Source organism: Emydura macquarii, unplaced genomic scaffold, assembly GCF_026122565.2.
Source record: "Emydura macquarii macquarii isolate MOO-44397 ecotype Brisbane River unplaced genomic scaffold, CSIRO-AGI_Emac_v2 contig_2205, whole genome shotgun sequence".
Lineage (NCBI taxonomy): Eukaryota > Metazoa > Chordata > Testudines > Chelidae > Emydura > Emydura macquarii.
In genome coordinates, this window is record NW_027132342.1 from 16,496,667 (window position 1) to 16,512,536 (window position 15,870).

Genomic DNA, 15,870 nt, shown 5'->3' on the forward strand with positions numbered 1-15,870 from the left:
CTCTATGGTACTGTGGTGAAAAATTCATCTACACATTTCTGTTAACTGCCTATTATACATATAAAAAGGAAGAAAACTGAGCAGCACTTACAATTGGACCATCTCCCCTCTCCAAATATGGCTGGTGGTTAATGTGAACAATTGCAGGTAGCAAGTACTGAAATAAAAAAAAATAAATTAATGAAAATTAAGAGACAGGGATTTTCCATATAAGATCATGCCAATGATCATCTAATGGGATCTTGGTAATGGTGAATTTAGCTTAACACCTTCCTCAAAAAGTGGCCAGCACCATATGCTTTAGAGGCTGCAAAATAAAGCTTTCAAACTTGGGTGTCTACATTTAGGTACATAATTAAGGAAAGATTTCGTGACTTTCTAGGACCTCCAAGACTTCTTCCGGGGCAGTGCTGGAGCAGCTGTCAGCCCTGTGGTCACCAGAGCAGCAGCCTCAGGGCTGAAGCTGCTGCTGGGACTGGGTCAGCCCCACTGGGATTGGAGCAGTGGAAGTCAGCCTTGGGGCTTCTGGAGCAGCAGTTGGGGTCAGCCCCCAGAGCAGTTGGCCAAAGGACCGACTGCCAGAGCAGTGGTCCCAAGCCCCCAGAGCAGCAGCAGGAGTTGGGGCAGCCCCTCTGGGGCTGGAGCAGCTCCTGGTCAGCCCCAGCAGCACTCTTGACTGTTAGTCCCCCATCCAGGGTATTTCTAATAAAAAGTCAGAGACAGGTCACAGGTTTCCATGAATTTTTGTTTATTGCCTGGGACCTGTCCCTGACTTTTAGTAAAAACATCCATGACAGAATCTTAACCATATACATAATAAAAGACAGCCTGATTTTCAGAATTAATGAGCACCGACAGTTCCTGCCTGTGTCAGTGAGAAGTACGAGTCTGGACCATCCTTTGTGATTTTAACTTGTATAACTAAGTCAACAAATAAGTGAGTCCATTTAAAATAAACACCAAAACCATAAGCTCCCCTCTAAAATATGGAAATATGGGACAGCCAATCAGAAAATAGACAAAACTAGGCACACAAAGCAAACCACAGTCATTATTATTTAATTCTCCCATCTACAACACAAGTGAAACATGCTTTAAAATGCTATCACTCTCCCTTTGCACTTGTCTGAATGACAAACCAAGAGATGCAAAGCAAGAAGAAACTCATACAAAGCAATGAGGAAATGGTCACAAACACGTACTGCCAATGTCTTCCCGGAGCCTGTCTGAGCGATGCCCACCATGTCACGGCCACTGAGGGCCAATGGGAAGCCCTGGCACTGAATTGGAGTAGGTTCTGTGAAATTCTGATCCATCAAGACATCCATTACATACTCTGCAAAATTTAAAAACAAAAAGTGAAGAATGTAAACTATGTACATCTGAGTAAAAGCCTTCAGTTTGAAGACAGAGGTGCTGGGCAAATTTTCCTAGAGAACCTAGTTTCTCATGTTGAGTCTCAGGTATGACAAACTGGAGGATTCCTTAAAGGTTTACTTTTCTGATTAAGATCTCTAAAGCTACACGTAGCTCTAAAGAAATCTTTCTAGGATCAAACAGATCTGATCAGTAGAGTGTTATCCCAGCACTCCTCCCTTACCCCAACAGCAAAGTTGATCAGCATCTTGAATGGCAGAGTACTCACGTGGGAAGTTAGCATGGTGGAAGGCAAACACAGGTTTGGGGCAAGCATCTGTCCCCCTAACTGTTATCTCTTTCTTCCGTCGCAGTTCTTCAACTTCATACTATTTAGGAATGGAAAAAACACAAAATGCTAGGTTGTCAGCAGCAAGTTAATACATGAGTTTATGATGTCGACTATTAATAAATTCCACAAATGCTTTAGCTGACAGACTGGTTGAGAGGTCTGTTTGTAGGAAGGAAAATAAATTTCTACTCATTAAGGCGGGAAGAGGAAGCAGGGAGATCCCTCTCTTTCCATCAATGCAATTAAATGGAAGGTACATGCAGAGCTCCATGCTGTAGCAGCCAAGACCTAGAACTGCTGCTCAGAACCACTTGGGAACTAATATTTCCTTTCTTGTGGAAAACAGTACTCAGCAACATAACAATGATAAATTAAGTCCCAAACATTTTTAAAGTGGCATCCTGACAACATTTTCTAAAATATTTGTACCTATTTATTGTTATAAGTAACATCCAGGTTAGCATAACTGAAGGATTAGAAAAAATATTTCTCTATTTTTCCAGTTTACTTGGTATATTTGACAGCATTTTGCATAAAGTCAGTTTCATTGTTTCCCAAGTACCTACTGAAGTCAATGAAAAGACTCATTAATGTACATTTTCGATTAAACCTATGGTTACTTTCCCATTGGTGAGAATCCTTCACAGAGACAAGAAAAACATTCTGAAAACAGGAAAACGTAATCGTAAACCAACAAAAATTAGCAGGGGCATTCAAGTGCAATTTAGCTCCTGCAACTAGTGAAAAAAATTTTTTTCAATGAGTTAAAGTTGATATCCCTTTATAAATCTGAAGGCATGTCTTTCTATTCCTTTACATTGTGTAAACAAGGCAAGTAAGAAGGAAAGGTTACTTATCTTTCAGTAACTTGAGTTCTTCAAGATGTTTTGTCCCCACTGATAAATCACCGTAGGATGAGTTCAACCCCATGTGCCCTTGACTGGAAATTTGAATCAGCTGTGTCCATGAGCCTGCACCCGTGCACTACACAACCTTGTACTCTCAATGAGGGTGTATATGGATGCATGGACCTGCTGATGCTAAGGTCCTTCTCAACTACTGAGCCAAAGACTCCACAGCAGAGCAGAAGGAGGGCAGGAGATAGAGCCTCCCAGGAACAAATAATATTGAGGAACTCAAGTTACTGAAAGGTAAAAAAATCTCTCTTCCTTCAAGTATATATCTCTATGGGTGGCTCCACCACAGTAGGCTCACAAGCAGTAACTCAGTGAAGAAATGGGTGCTAAGAAGATGGATCAAAGACAGTTCAGAGGACTGTGTAGCCAAAGGATGCATCCATCTTGGATGCAGGTAGGATAGTGTAATAGTTGACGAACGTAAACTGAGGACCAGGTTGAGGCCCTGCAAATTTTTATGACAGAAATGTCCTTGAGAATGGTAAAAGAAGCAGACTGAGCTATGATGGAGCGGGCTGTAAGTTGGGGGTGGCATTTGCACCCTGGCAGCCTCATAGCTTGCTATGATATAACCTGAAACCCACTTTGATAATCTGAGTGGCAACTGACTGTTCTTTCATTCTTTCAGAGAAAGTTACTAAAAGTCATGGGGAGATTATAAAGGATCTAGTCCTGTCCAGATAGATGAGGGACCTCCAAATGTCTAAACATGTGGAGGCAACCCTCTTCCCTCAAAGGGTGAGATTTGGGAAAGAATGCTAGTAAACTGATATCATGACTGATATCAAACCCCAACAAGACCTTCGGCAGGAAACAAGGATGGGGGTGTAAATGTGACCCTGTCATAACAGAAGGCAGAGCATGGCAGATCAAGCCAGGAGTGCTCTAAGTTATCCCACCTTTCCAGCTGAGACAACAGCTAGTAAAGATGAGGTCTTGACAGGTCTTTCAACAGGCAACTGGAAGGCCATGATAACTGACAGATGCATCATGATATAACTCAAATAAAAAGACGGGGTCTACTTTTAACAGGTAATCAAAAATCCTTCAGAGAGAAGCTTCAGAAGTAGATATGGAGTGACAGGAACACCAGGAAAGGAAGCATTTCCACTTCTGCAGGTAATTCTTACACCTGGAAAACCTCCTACTACTCAAAAGTACGGCCTGGACCTAAACCAAGCAGTCCCATTCTAAAATTTGAGACCCACTGAGGAGCCAGACCTTGAGGTTCAGAAACACAGTTGGGGTTGTTCATGGTGCCCAAGATCTGTCAGCAGGTCCCATCTGAGAAGGAAGTGTTGAGGTATCACTCTAGAAAAGTGGAGCAGATCTGTGCTCCACACTTGTCTGGACCAAAATGGCACTATTAAGAAGACCCTCACTTACTCCTGCCTCAATTTGACTAAAGTCCTGAGGATTAGAGGTGCTGGAAGGTAGGCACAGCAGTGTGGGACCACTGGACTAGAATGGTATCTCCTAAAGAGTTGCAGCTGCACCCCCCTTTGGAGCAGAATATTTGGTATTTCATATTGTCAAGTGGTAAAGAGATCCACTATGGGGAGGAGGGACATTTTCTTCACAGTTGCTGTGGCAGATCAGGTTATTAAGCTCCTCACCCATGGTCCTGATGGAAATTTCTGCTTCGGACACCTGCCACTGTGCTCTGGAGACCACAGAGGTGTACTGTGAAGATCTCTATGTGGTAGGCAATGCACCAGGTCCATAGTTTTAGTAATTCTGTGCATAAAGATGGGGATTTTGCCCCTCCTCTGTCCATTTTTATAGTACACAACCACCCTTTCATCAATCCAGTACTTTGGTAGTATGACCCTGAATGTTGTGGAAAAAAATGCTGGCATGCATAACAAACTCCCCTGATTTCTAGAACATTGATGTGGAGCAGCATTTCGTGTGGAGACCATTTGCACTGTGATAACTTGGTAGATGGGCTCTCTAGCCTAGGAGGGAGGCATCCATTGTGATGACTTATGTTGTTGGTGGACATGAGACTGGTGCTCCCACACTAACCTTCAGGGGGTCCTTCCACCACCTAAAGGCGTCCAATACTTGTGGGGCGGTGTCATGGAAACGGGTTTGGCAGGGCTGTGTTTGTTTGCTGTATATGCAGTTCTGAGTCAAGCCTTAAGATATCAGAGATGTAATCTCTTGTAGTGTCACAAATATCGAGGCCGACGTGACCTAGAAGCTAAAGGCAGGTTTTTACTGATGTTTGGGGACTCAGCTGTAGGGCAGTGACCAAACTGGATACGATGGAAAACCTGTCCTCCAGTAGTCAGTCTCTAGAAGTCCAGGAGTCCAGGGTAGCTCCAATTAAATCTGTCCTCTGAAAGAGTATTAATGTGAACTTTTCCAGGTTGATAAGAAGGTCTAGGGATTGAAACACAGTTAAGGCCTTGCTGATTGCTAATTGGACCTCAGGATCAGAACATCTCTTCAAAAGCCAGTCCAAATAGGGAAGACCACAACACTGTCTTGATGGAGGTGAGCCACAACTACCAAGAGAATCATTGTAATGACCTGTGGGGCTGTGGAAAGACCAAAGGGGAGAATATGATATTGATAGTGTTTTCAGCTGATGATGAAGAACACAAAACATTTGCGAATATATGGCAAAATGAAAATAAACGTCTTCAAGGTCAAGGACAGTGAACTAATTTAGTATTTGGATTATGGTAGCCAAACTCACCATCTTGAAGTGCTACAAAAGAAAGTAGGTGTTCAGATTCCTGAATTCTAGAACTGGCCTCCCACCTGTTTCTTTTGGGAACCAGAAATTAAAACCCTCTTCCTGCAAATTCTTCAGGAACTGGCTCTATCTTCCCTAGAGGCAGGAGGGACTGAACCTCCTGCTTTAAGAGATCCTTGGGAGAAGGGCCCCTGAAGAGGGAGGGAGAGTGGAGTTGGGTAACAGATTGAAGATGAATAGAGTATCCAGTAGCAACTACCTCTAAAATTCACTTGTCTGTGGTGGTAAGCTCCCAAGCAGGTAGAAATTGAGATAGGCAGTCCCTGAAGGGAGGGAGGTGGAGAATGCGATCATGCAGTAGATTCAGCAGAGGGTATTGTTTGAGGTCCTCCAACAGGTTGTTGAAATGGTCATTTGGAGGGAAGTCCGGGGGATGGGTGGAGAAGTCACTGTCGGGGTGGCCTGTTCTTATGAAGCATGTATCTCCTTTTAGGAGGTTCTGCAGATCTGGAACAGGTGTCATATAGATGGTATTAGAACTGGAGAGATCTTGTGCTGTCTGTTATTTACTAAAATGCCTCTTTGCTTCTGGTACATAAATCTCAAGTGACCTCTGCATTACCCTCGCGTCCTTAAGGGACCTCAACAAGGCATCAGTATCACCAATGAACAGCTTTGGCCATGGAAGGGGAGATCATATTCCACTGGGTTTTACTTCTCTAGGGAGGCCAGAGGACTGCTGCCAGGATGCTCATCACATAACAGCAACAGTGGTTAAGGATTGTGAAGCCATATCAGCGGCATTGAGGGCAGACTTGTAAGGAAGTTTTGGCAATCAGTTGGCCTTTAGCAGTGAGGCTTGGTACTGTTCTCTTGTCCTGTGGCAAGTCATCAAACTGAGTAAATTCTGCATTGTTGTAGAAGCCATATTTCACCGCAAAATCCCGATAATTTACTACTCGAAACAGAAAAGCATCAAACAAATAACTTACTGTCAAGGAGATCTAGGCCTTTTGCCTCCTTGTCAGAAGGTGTGGATCTTGAGTGGGTTTTGCTGGTTTGTCTCGTTGACTGCATCCACCACAAAGGAGCTGGGATTAGGGTGAGAGAAGAAATATTCCAGTCCTTTGGCTGGTATGTAGTATTTTTTGTCCTCCTGTTTACAGATAGGCATAAGAGTGGCAGGGGTCTGCCATAAGCTATAGGCTGGAGACAAAAGTGCCTTGTTAATGGGCAGTGCTATTTTATTTTGAGGGATGCTATAACATGTCTACAAGAGATTATGGCGACTCTTGTAACTGCTCTATAGAAATTTGAAAAGATTCTGAAAGTTTCTTCATGAAGTCCTAAAATGACAAAGTTATGTGCATAAGAGAGCGGTGGTGACCTTGTCTGGAGTGGAAGACTTATGTGACTAAGATATCTCCTGCTCTGGAAGTAGCTGTTGTTCCTCCTGAGCTTTCTCCCACATCAGAGTAACATATGGTACTAGTGACTGCAGCTGCAGTGCAGGTGGTTGTTGCGACATCCAGGTGATAACTAATTGTGATGTCTTGCGAGCAAGAACTCTGTAGAACTGATCTCCAAACCGAGTCCAAGAATTTACAGATTTCAAAACCAGAAGGGACCACTGTGATCATCTAGTCTAACCTCCTGTGTAACTCAGGCCATAGAATTCCCCAAAATAATTCCTAGAGCCTAATCTTTTAGAAAAACATCCAATCCTGATTTTAAAATTGTCAGTGATGGAGAATCTACGACAATTCTTGGTAAATTGTTCCAATGGCTAATTACCCTCTCTGCTAAAAATTGACAATTTATTTCCCGTCTGAATTTGTCCAGCTTCAACTTTCACCCCTTGCATCGGGCTGTCTTTCTCTACTAAACTGAATATTTGTTAAGTATTTGTTTCCCATGTGGATACTTATAGACTGGAAATAAGCTTTGTTAAGCTACATGCCCTCTGAGGTACCATGGGGTATTCTTACTTGGATAGCCTGGAATGCCTTCTGTGCTCTGGTGAGTCACCATTAATGTACATCTCCAGGGACATAGAATAGTTAGATAAGGAAAGGCCCTACACTGAAAATGTCAGAGTCTGAGGTTTCACCCTCTGCATCAAAAGGTGATGGTGGTGGAGCTATAGGCATTGGTGTCAGAGACAAGATGGGAGATAACCGGTGGGTTCAATGGCACTAGTGGAAAACTTCTCTCAGTGCCCCATAGAAGGGGGGGACTCTGGTTCCTCTGAGATGCCCAAATCCTCCTGCAAAAAAAAACTTGCTGGAAGGCTATGGTACTGTACAGTCATGGGTAGTACCAGAGCTCTAGTCAAGAACGGGAAGTAAGCTAGAGCTGATGACTGTGCTAAAGTAGCTGCTGAGGTGGTACCCCTACGCTTCTGAGCACATGTGACCCAAGAATGACAATACTGGAGAAGTCAGGACTTGAATGGTGTCCACTTGACCCCAAGAGGATGATAGTACTAGTGGCTTGAGCTTCCTAGAATTTTTTGGTTTAGAAGACTCTTGGTGCCTGGATGGTACCGAAGATGACTCTCAGTTCTGCTTGCCGATAGGTTTATCTTGGGTTGTCTGCTTAGGGGGTACCGATGCCTTAGTGCCAATATCAGTTGAAGCCTGAGAGGTATTCTGGACATGAAGTCTCCCCAGGATCAGTTCTAAAGGGAGACCTACTCCCTTCTCCGGAGATTCTCTCAGGACAAGAACATTTTCTTCCCTTGGGGTGCTTTGTCTCAAAAGAAAATGCAGTAGCCTCCAAAGTAATAAAGGGGAGGGGGGAGACTTGAACCCAATGGGCCTTATGGACCACTCCATGAGGAGTTTAAGTCTCACTTTTCTTTGCAAAATCCTCTCTTAAACCAAGTGAAAACTTTGCACTTGGATGGGATGTGAGAATCTCTGGGACACCAGAGACTGCTAGAAAGCATGTTGCCTTTGTGGGGAAAAATTATTGCAAATCTGGCAGGATTTGAATTCTGAGGCTTTTGGCACACCTTCAGAAATTAGGTTGAAGAGAAAGGCCAAAGAAATGGTCCAGGAAACTGAGATGGGAGGAAGAAAATAAGTACAACACAATACAATACAGGCTCAAAGGAGCTTCTAGGAAGCGACAGACATGCACTTGTTCTGTCTTGACCTGCAGGTGTTTGAGAAGGAACTGGGGCAGCGGCAGATCCATGCCTCCCTATATACCCTCACTTGAGAGCACAAGGCTGTATAGTGTGAAAATGCAAACCCTGCTGATTCAATCCTCTGGTCGAGAGCACACAGGCATGTGTGCATCCTACAGTGGAGCACCTATATGGACATATGCTAAAAGCACCTATATGGACATATGCATTTCATATGGAGGGTGTATGGAATTTGTCAAGAAAGGAGACTAAAAAGATTATAATTTAGTTTATTATACACCTTTTATTTTCTGGATATAGAGGGGGTCCAAAGGAAAAACAGGAAGATGGGATTAAAATAAATTATAAAAAGGGCAACAGACTGTTCCTAAAATTTCACATCCAATAGCAGCAATATCTGTGCTTCAAACAGATTATTCTGTTTTCCTTTAAGCCTTCAATTTGCTCAAAAACTTTCTTGGTGTAGTGCTTGCAACAATGTAGCTCATATCCACAATTATAAATCACGATATCACATATGCCACACTAATATAACCAGGCAGGTCAAGCAAGGAGACGATGGATTAGAAAAGAATTATATTTGAAGTCCTGTATTTAAAAACCAATTTAACAATGAGAAAAGAAAATTCAGAACCACACAGGACAGAAGATGGGGAAAACATTTATTAATGTTAAATAGTGAAAGCAACTCGCACATGAATAGGTGCCAACAAAATTATCTTTCTGCAGAGTGGATATACAAAGCAATATGCGGAAATGAAGAATATAATTAGAATACAGTCTATTATCCTCAAGATGAGTTTTTCCACTTTTAAAGATTCCCTGATACATTGAAAATAGAAAGGATAGGAGAAGGAAACTTACAGGGGTAAGCCTGGCCACTTCTGGATGTTCCACATAAAAGTTCTTCTCAAATTTGGGCAGCTCATTCAGGTCCCACTTCTTTTTCCGTAGACGCTCCCCTGGATTACCAAATTTCTTTGGGGGTAGAGGACTACCAAACCTAGGGGTACCAACATAAATTTTTATAAAAGCAATTTATAAAAGGATTTCACAGCTCTGGCATTTTTAGATTCCTCAGATGTTTTCAGTTATCTTTCAGCTAACACAAATACTGATATTTGAGTTACTTTGAAAATGCTCTTAAAATACTGTTAGACACAATGGGTGGAAAGAGCTCCAGTACTCTTGCTCCCTTTAGTAAAGTTTATCACCCAATTACCACTCCTCCACTGATGTTAGTTAGATTCTATGCTAAAAGTATTTCACCATTCCTCTTTCATCTTTTCTTTCCCTCCTCATCACTATTGCCCCCTTCCCCCTCCCCCCAATGTACAAATAAAGGCCAGAGAAAAGTGATGTCAGTATCAAAGTTTTTGGTAGGCAGAACTGAAGCAATTAAAAGGCCACAATTTTTACCACTCTCAGAAGAAATATTTGGATGTGGGAAACAAACTGAGTCCCATTCCTTAAATACTCCTGAGACAGTCTCAAGATTTTTCTGGTCTACAACAGTTGGGAAGTATTGAAAACTAAGCACTGATAGGCACGAAATGGTTAGCTATTATAATTACAAATGGTCCCTTAATAGTGCATCTTTTAAATAAGTCTGAGAAAAACCTGTTATTGTTTCACTATTGTGCCAGATCTCAGTAGAAGCTGCTACTTTAAGTAGTGTCAGGTCAAACACTGTTCTAACTTTAGGTATGATAAAGAATAAGCTTTTAAAAAATCTGCAGGCAAGAAAGTGAGTTTGATTTTGATTTTTAACTCCAGTGGAATAAAGACTTCTGCAGTATTTCCATCTAAATAACAGAACATTATGCAAATACATGAGTACCAGCAAATGAAACTAATTAAAAGCTATCAACAAAAAAGATTTATAATATCAAAGCAGAGAAAAATGCAAAAATGTACACTCTGGTGAAAACTAAATTAGATTAAAGTGTTTTTGTTTTAATAATCCATGGTTTTATTTGTAGCATTGGCAAGGAAATGTTTTGAAGATTAAATAAGCATCCTCGGTAAATTACTTCTCAACAGAAGCTAGAGTGACAATATGGAGTAGGACTCAGAGAAAGCAAAACAGGAAAGGGGATTACACTGGTAGAAAGGCAAAGTAAATTCATAGCTAATATGATGCTGGCTAAACCACTTAAGTTATGGGTTCAAAAATCTGGTTAAACTGCAACAGTCTTGACAGCCCTTTTCTCCTTTGTATAAATGTAGTCCTATACTGTATCAGATTGCTCAAATGGCTGTTTATTTTTATTCTATTTAACACTATAAAAACATATTTTAAAGTAATTTACGATAATTTAATTAAAATAGCCATTTGAATCTTTTACAACTTCTCCTTTGTCTGATAGTGCAAGTTACTACAGTAGGTACAGGAGTATTTCAACTTCATTCAATGCATTCTTCACAGACCATGCTATCTTAAAGCCTGAAGGTGTGCACCTGAGTAATTTTACTGACATGAGAGCAATAGGACTACATAGGCAAGTAACATTAAGCATATGCATGAATGTTTGCAAGACCGGGGCCTTAGATATTTGGACACTGAGTGTTTGCTGTACTGCCATCAATACACACAACCACAATGCAGTTTGCAGAGTTTCAATTCCATGTAGCTCTACTTACGCACAATATAGCTTTAGATTGGCCTTCCAAAAAGCGAGTCTTTCAGCATTTAAAATACCCCATTTATCAATCTCATTCACTGATCCTGAAATAATTTGACATTTTACATACTGATATGAAACAGATTACAATTCCAGTTACAATTAATTCTATTTACTTGCATGGAATTATTTCTTTTTCCTTGGCTCAACAGTGACTGAGCTCAGACTGGTCTTAGATTTCAGTGATCACTTCACCAATAACTGAAATGCAGCCACTTCCAGAATGGAATGAAACAGCAGTTTTTTCAAGTGTCAAAGTAAAACTGCACAATCCCCTTCCTAAGAGGTCATCTACAACGTATTCAGGACAAGAAGCAAAGAAAAACGCCAGATCTAGCTGATTCTACAGCAGGAATTGACAATAAGCAGAATGTAAACATCCAATTGGAGTTTGTCCAGCACACTGGGTGGAGCACCCAATTATCTTTCAAATACCACCATACAATGTTTGATGACTGCAAACCATTAGAAACATTGTTTTACAACTCAAAGCATTTTTTCCCCCAAAACCATGATGTGCTGGACTTTTGGTACATAACTGTCCAGGAACAGAGTTTTCAATGTCAAAACAAATAAAAAAAACACAATTTTTGGTTTTACAGAACACAAACTCAGTTTTGTGAGATTTGTGTAGCAGTTCATAAAAATATGCAACAAAGCAAAATATTACATGGAACGAGATCAGGGCCAAATCCATTACTTTACTCCTGAGGGAACTCTGTACCAAAAAAATAAAAATTCTATGCATAATATTTTAACATTCTGCACATTTTATTTGTCAATAAACAAATGTGGAGCTTCCAGCATGGCAGTAGGGACCACAGGTCACTGGCTGCACAGAGGTGGGAGATCACCCTGGCAGCCCTCACCACCCTCACCCCCCCCCCCCCGACACGGACTCCACAATGAGGCTGCACCCAAACCTGACACAGTGCAAGAGTCAGGTGTGCCCCAGAAACACCCTAGGGCCCAGGCTCTGCCCCTCCACACCAGGCACACCAAGTGTAAGCAGGCAGACTCAGCCCAGCAGGATCCAAATGTGGGGGGCTCGAGGTATGGGGTGAGCAGGTTCTGTGTGGAGCAATCTGGGTGCGGGCAGCACAGTGGAAGGTCAAGGTGTGTGGTGGGATCTGGATGTTCGAGAGCTAGTTGGAGAGGTTCCGGGTCCTGGAGCAATGGGATTCTGCAAGGGGGTGAAGGTGGTTGGTGCTCAAGGTGGAGGGGGAAGAAGAGGGGCTGCTGAGCTGAACTGTCTCCAAAGCCCACCCTTCTGAGCCCCATTTTCCCTGCACCCCGCTCTCTCCACCAAGCCCCATTCCTTGGAAGGGTGGGTCCAGATGCATAGGGAATTGGGCAGAGGAGCTTCCTGTACAGTGACCTCTCCCACTGTGACTGAGGTGCGATGAGGGCAGGAAGTGGGAGAGGAGGGTTTGGAGCCAGGGGAGGTTTCTGGGTCTGACCTGGCCCCAGCCCTCCATGCAGGAAAGTGCATCCCTCTCCCACTGGGACTAGCATCTGAGCCTGGCGCATGGGGCTGGAGGGAGGAGGGGGCTCAGCAGGGATTCTGGGTGTGGGGGGAGTGAGGCTCAGCAGAGAGGTCTGGGTATGAGGGGGTGCAGATGCACCAGGATTGGGCAGATGGGGGGTAGGTCTGACCCAGCCCCTTCTCACCCCGCCCCCTCCAATGATTTACCTCTCTGCCATCTGCTCCGTGTGGCCAAAATCACATGCCCACGCTGCTGGAGAGGGTCACATAACTGCTCTTGCGGCTTCCCTTTGCTTCCCCATCAGAAAGTCATTTTTCTGTGGCGAAGCAAAGAAATCTGTGGGGCACATGAATTCTGGGTGTGCACAATGGCACAGAATTCCCCCAGGAGTATTACTTATACCTTTATGTGAATTAAACTTAAAAACAAATTCAAAATGGGGTCCTCGTCTCTGCAATGTAACTGAAAATATTTTTATTTCAGAAGAGGGTTTTGTGCATGTGTGTGTAGGGTTTGAATATAAAATTAGAGTGGAACTCTGAGCTTCCCCTGCTCTACTGGGCCAGATGTTAACAAGCACTTCCATGTGCAAGGAAAACATTCTTAAACTTCACCTACAAAAAAGAGGGAAATAAATTTGAATGTGGCAAGAAAGCACTTTTCCTGACTCAAAAATCAATCAAAGAAGGAATAAGAGGAGCAAGTATATTTTATTATTTGCTCGCTCTGACAGAACAAGGAGCAATGGTCTCAAGTTGCAGTGGGCGAGGTCTAGGTTGGACATTAGGAAAAAGTTTTTCACTAGGAGGGTGGTGAAGCACTTGAATGGGTTATCTAGGGAGGTGGAATCTCCATCTTTGGAGGTTTTTAAACTGCGACTTGACAAAACCCTCACTGGGATTATTTAGCTGAGGTTAGTCCTGCTTTGAGCAGGGGGTTGGATTAGATGACCTCCTGAGGTCTCTTCCAACTCTATGATTCTATGAAAGCCTGATTCCTCATCTTTAATCACCACTATTTGTCTTTTGAGGGAAAACTGAAGTACTGCCATTTCTTAACCCCTTTCTAACAAAAAACAACACCCAAATAACAATCCTGGATCATTCATATATTTGCTATCGAGTATTTTATATTGGATGGCTTCTTCTTACACTTGTTTTGTTTCCAAAAAACAGAGCTCAACTGAGCCTGACTATCCTACACTGCACTAGGCCCCATGGTGAAGTGATATCAAAAATAATAAAAAGAGCAGGGAACCAAATTGTTAGGTCTTTGCACAGCAACATGGAAGATTCTCATTTGATTGTGAATTTCTCTTTCCGAACCCTGGACACATTTTGAGACATAAGCTAGGGTCATGGTCCCTGGGCTCAGGGCTCTTTGCTACTACACAAGAGGCTCACGCTCAATTTTCAGTTCCGTTTCCCCTCTCACAGTGAGCAGGGGCTGGGAATACCGCAGAGACATCCACTGTTATAGCTCTTTCTGGTCACTTCAGTGGCAATGACATTCAGAGAAGGGTTCAGGTCCTGTTTGTCCCCTTGATAAGTCCCGTGTGATGTCCATGATGAGCAATAGCTTAGGAGTTGGAGGGAGAAGGATACTTATGGGTCAAAGTGAGAACTGGGTGGAGGAAGGAAAGGCACAATAAAGGACCCCACTGCTAGCGGCCATGAAATCAGGCGGACAGCCAGGTAAGGAGGATCCTGCCAGCCGGAGAAGAAACTTTCCTGCTTTCTCACATTAGAGATTTCCAAACCTCCTGGCTATCTACTGCCCCTCCACTTTCCACCTCCAAGATCCCACCGGGCTCCTCCCCTCGGGGGCACCCACAGCCCCAACTTCCCTCCCAGCCCGTCACTCGGCTCCTCACAGGCCCAGACCCCGCCTAGCGTCACAGTCAGCCACACTCCCGGACCTTCCTGCCGGCGGCGGCCGGAGGACGTGACCCTGACCCTGACCCCGACCCCGCCCTAGGCCCCCTCCCGCCGGGCGGGGATAGAGCCCGAGCCTCCCACTCCCCACGTCTCGGGGCCTGCCCTGAATGGGGCCTCGCCTGGCTATTGCCCCGCCGCCCCCACGCCGGCCTCCCCCGCTCTTACCCGCCGCGGTCGCGGTCGCGGCCCCTGTCTCCGAAGCCTCGCATCTTCCCGTAGGGGGAGGGGCACCGAGGGGCGCGAGCTGGGGCGGCGCGGGGCGGGGGTCTCGGGCAGCAGCTCTTGGGTCCCGGCGGAACCGCCTTTGGCCGCTTCACTTCCCGGGGAAGGGGGCCGGGAGGCTAGAAACCCGGTCGGGCTCGGTTCGCGGGCGCTGAGAGCGGCTCAGTTTGCTTCAGGGCCCGTCGGGCGCGGAGACAAGGCGGCAGCTTCCTCCTCTTCCTCCGGGTTCCCGGCACAAAATGGCCGCTGTCGGGCCCAGCCCGCTCCACTTACGTTGAGGGCGGCTTGAACGTTGCGTAAACTCCGTCCCTGAATAGCCGGGGGGAGGGGGCGAATGCTGCTGCGCCTATTCCCGAAAGCCGGCTACGCACGAGGCCGGAAAACCGAACCCAAACAGGACACAATGTACGCAAACTGTGTGTGCCTTGTCCTGTAGTTGAGTCGGCTCTTTGGGTAGGGAAAGAACGCTCTCCCTATTCCCGAAAGTCGACTGCGCAAAATGCCAATCAAGTAACCCACCTAAGAACTGAAAAACCCTGGGCACGCAGCACATTACGTAAATATTATACGCAAGTTTCGTAGCTATCACTTGTTCTGAGCTGGGTTTAGCGTAGGGGAAAGAGCCGTCCATTTTGCGTAAAATTCTTCAGTTGCTTTCGCTCAGCTGGCCGGCGGAGGGGGTGCACATTGTGTTGCTTATTGTGTTTGGAGAATAAGGCCTTTTGCCTTAGCAGCAACTGCATATGTCGGAGGTGGCAACGGACTGGAGAGACAATAATTCTTCTCTATTGGAAGCTGCAGAGCTTGGGGCCTCAGTACAATTTAGCATTGCTAACCAAGAAATCTCCTTCCTCCAGCCCCTTATGCAGGAAACTCATTCTCAGATACAACATTTAAGCTCAGAGTGTCTGCTGCTGGAGAAGACAAGGGGGTGCAGTGTAACTGCATTTACAGATGCCATAAAGGCAATCTTGCTGCAGTGCACATGCACAGCACTCAGTTGCAACCGCCATATTTGCTCTCTCATTTCCATTAAATAGAAGGGGAAAGGAAA

General features: G+C 44.4%; 1 protein-coding gene across 4 annotated transcripts in view; it reads right to left on the bottom strand.

Annotated features, from left to right (window-relative positions):
* Positions 1 to 15,046, bottom strand: part of DDX17 (DEAD-box helicase 17) — a 30,291-nt gene extending 15,245 nt beyond the window's left edge. For all 4 annotated transcript variants that reach the window (XM_067559479.1, XM_067559482.1, XM_067559480.1 and 1 more), the window contains exons 1-5: positions 14,760 to 15,046; positions 9,351 to 9,489; positions 1,646 to 1,745; positions 1,203 to 1,336; positions 92 to 157 (exon numbers count right to left, since the gene is read on the bottom strand). In XM_067559479.1, coding sequence (XP_067415580.1) covers positions 92 to 157; positions 1,203 to 1,336; positions 1,646 to 1,745; positions 9,351 to 9,489; positions 14,760 to 14,803 — 483 coding nt within the window. In that variant the 5' untranslated portion in view covers positions 14,804 to 15,046. The remainder of the gene's footprint in view (positions 1 to 91; positions 158 to 1,202; positions 1,337 to 1,645; positions 1,746 to 9,350; positions 9,490 to 14,759) is intronic.
* Between the last annotated feature and the right edge of the window lie 824 nt (positions 15,047 to 15,870).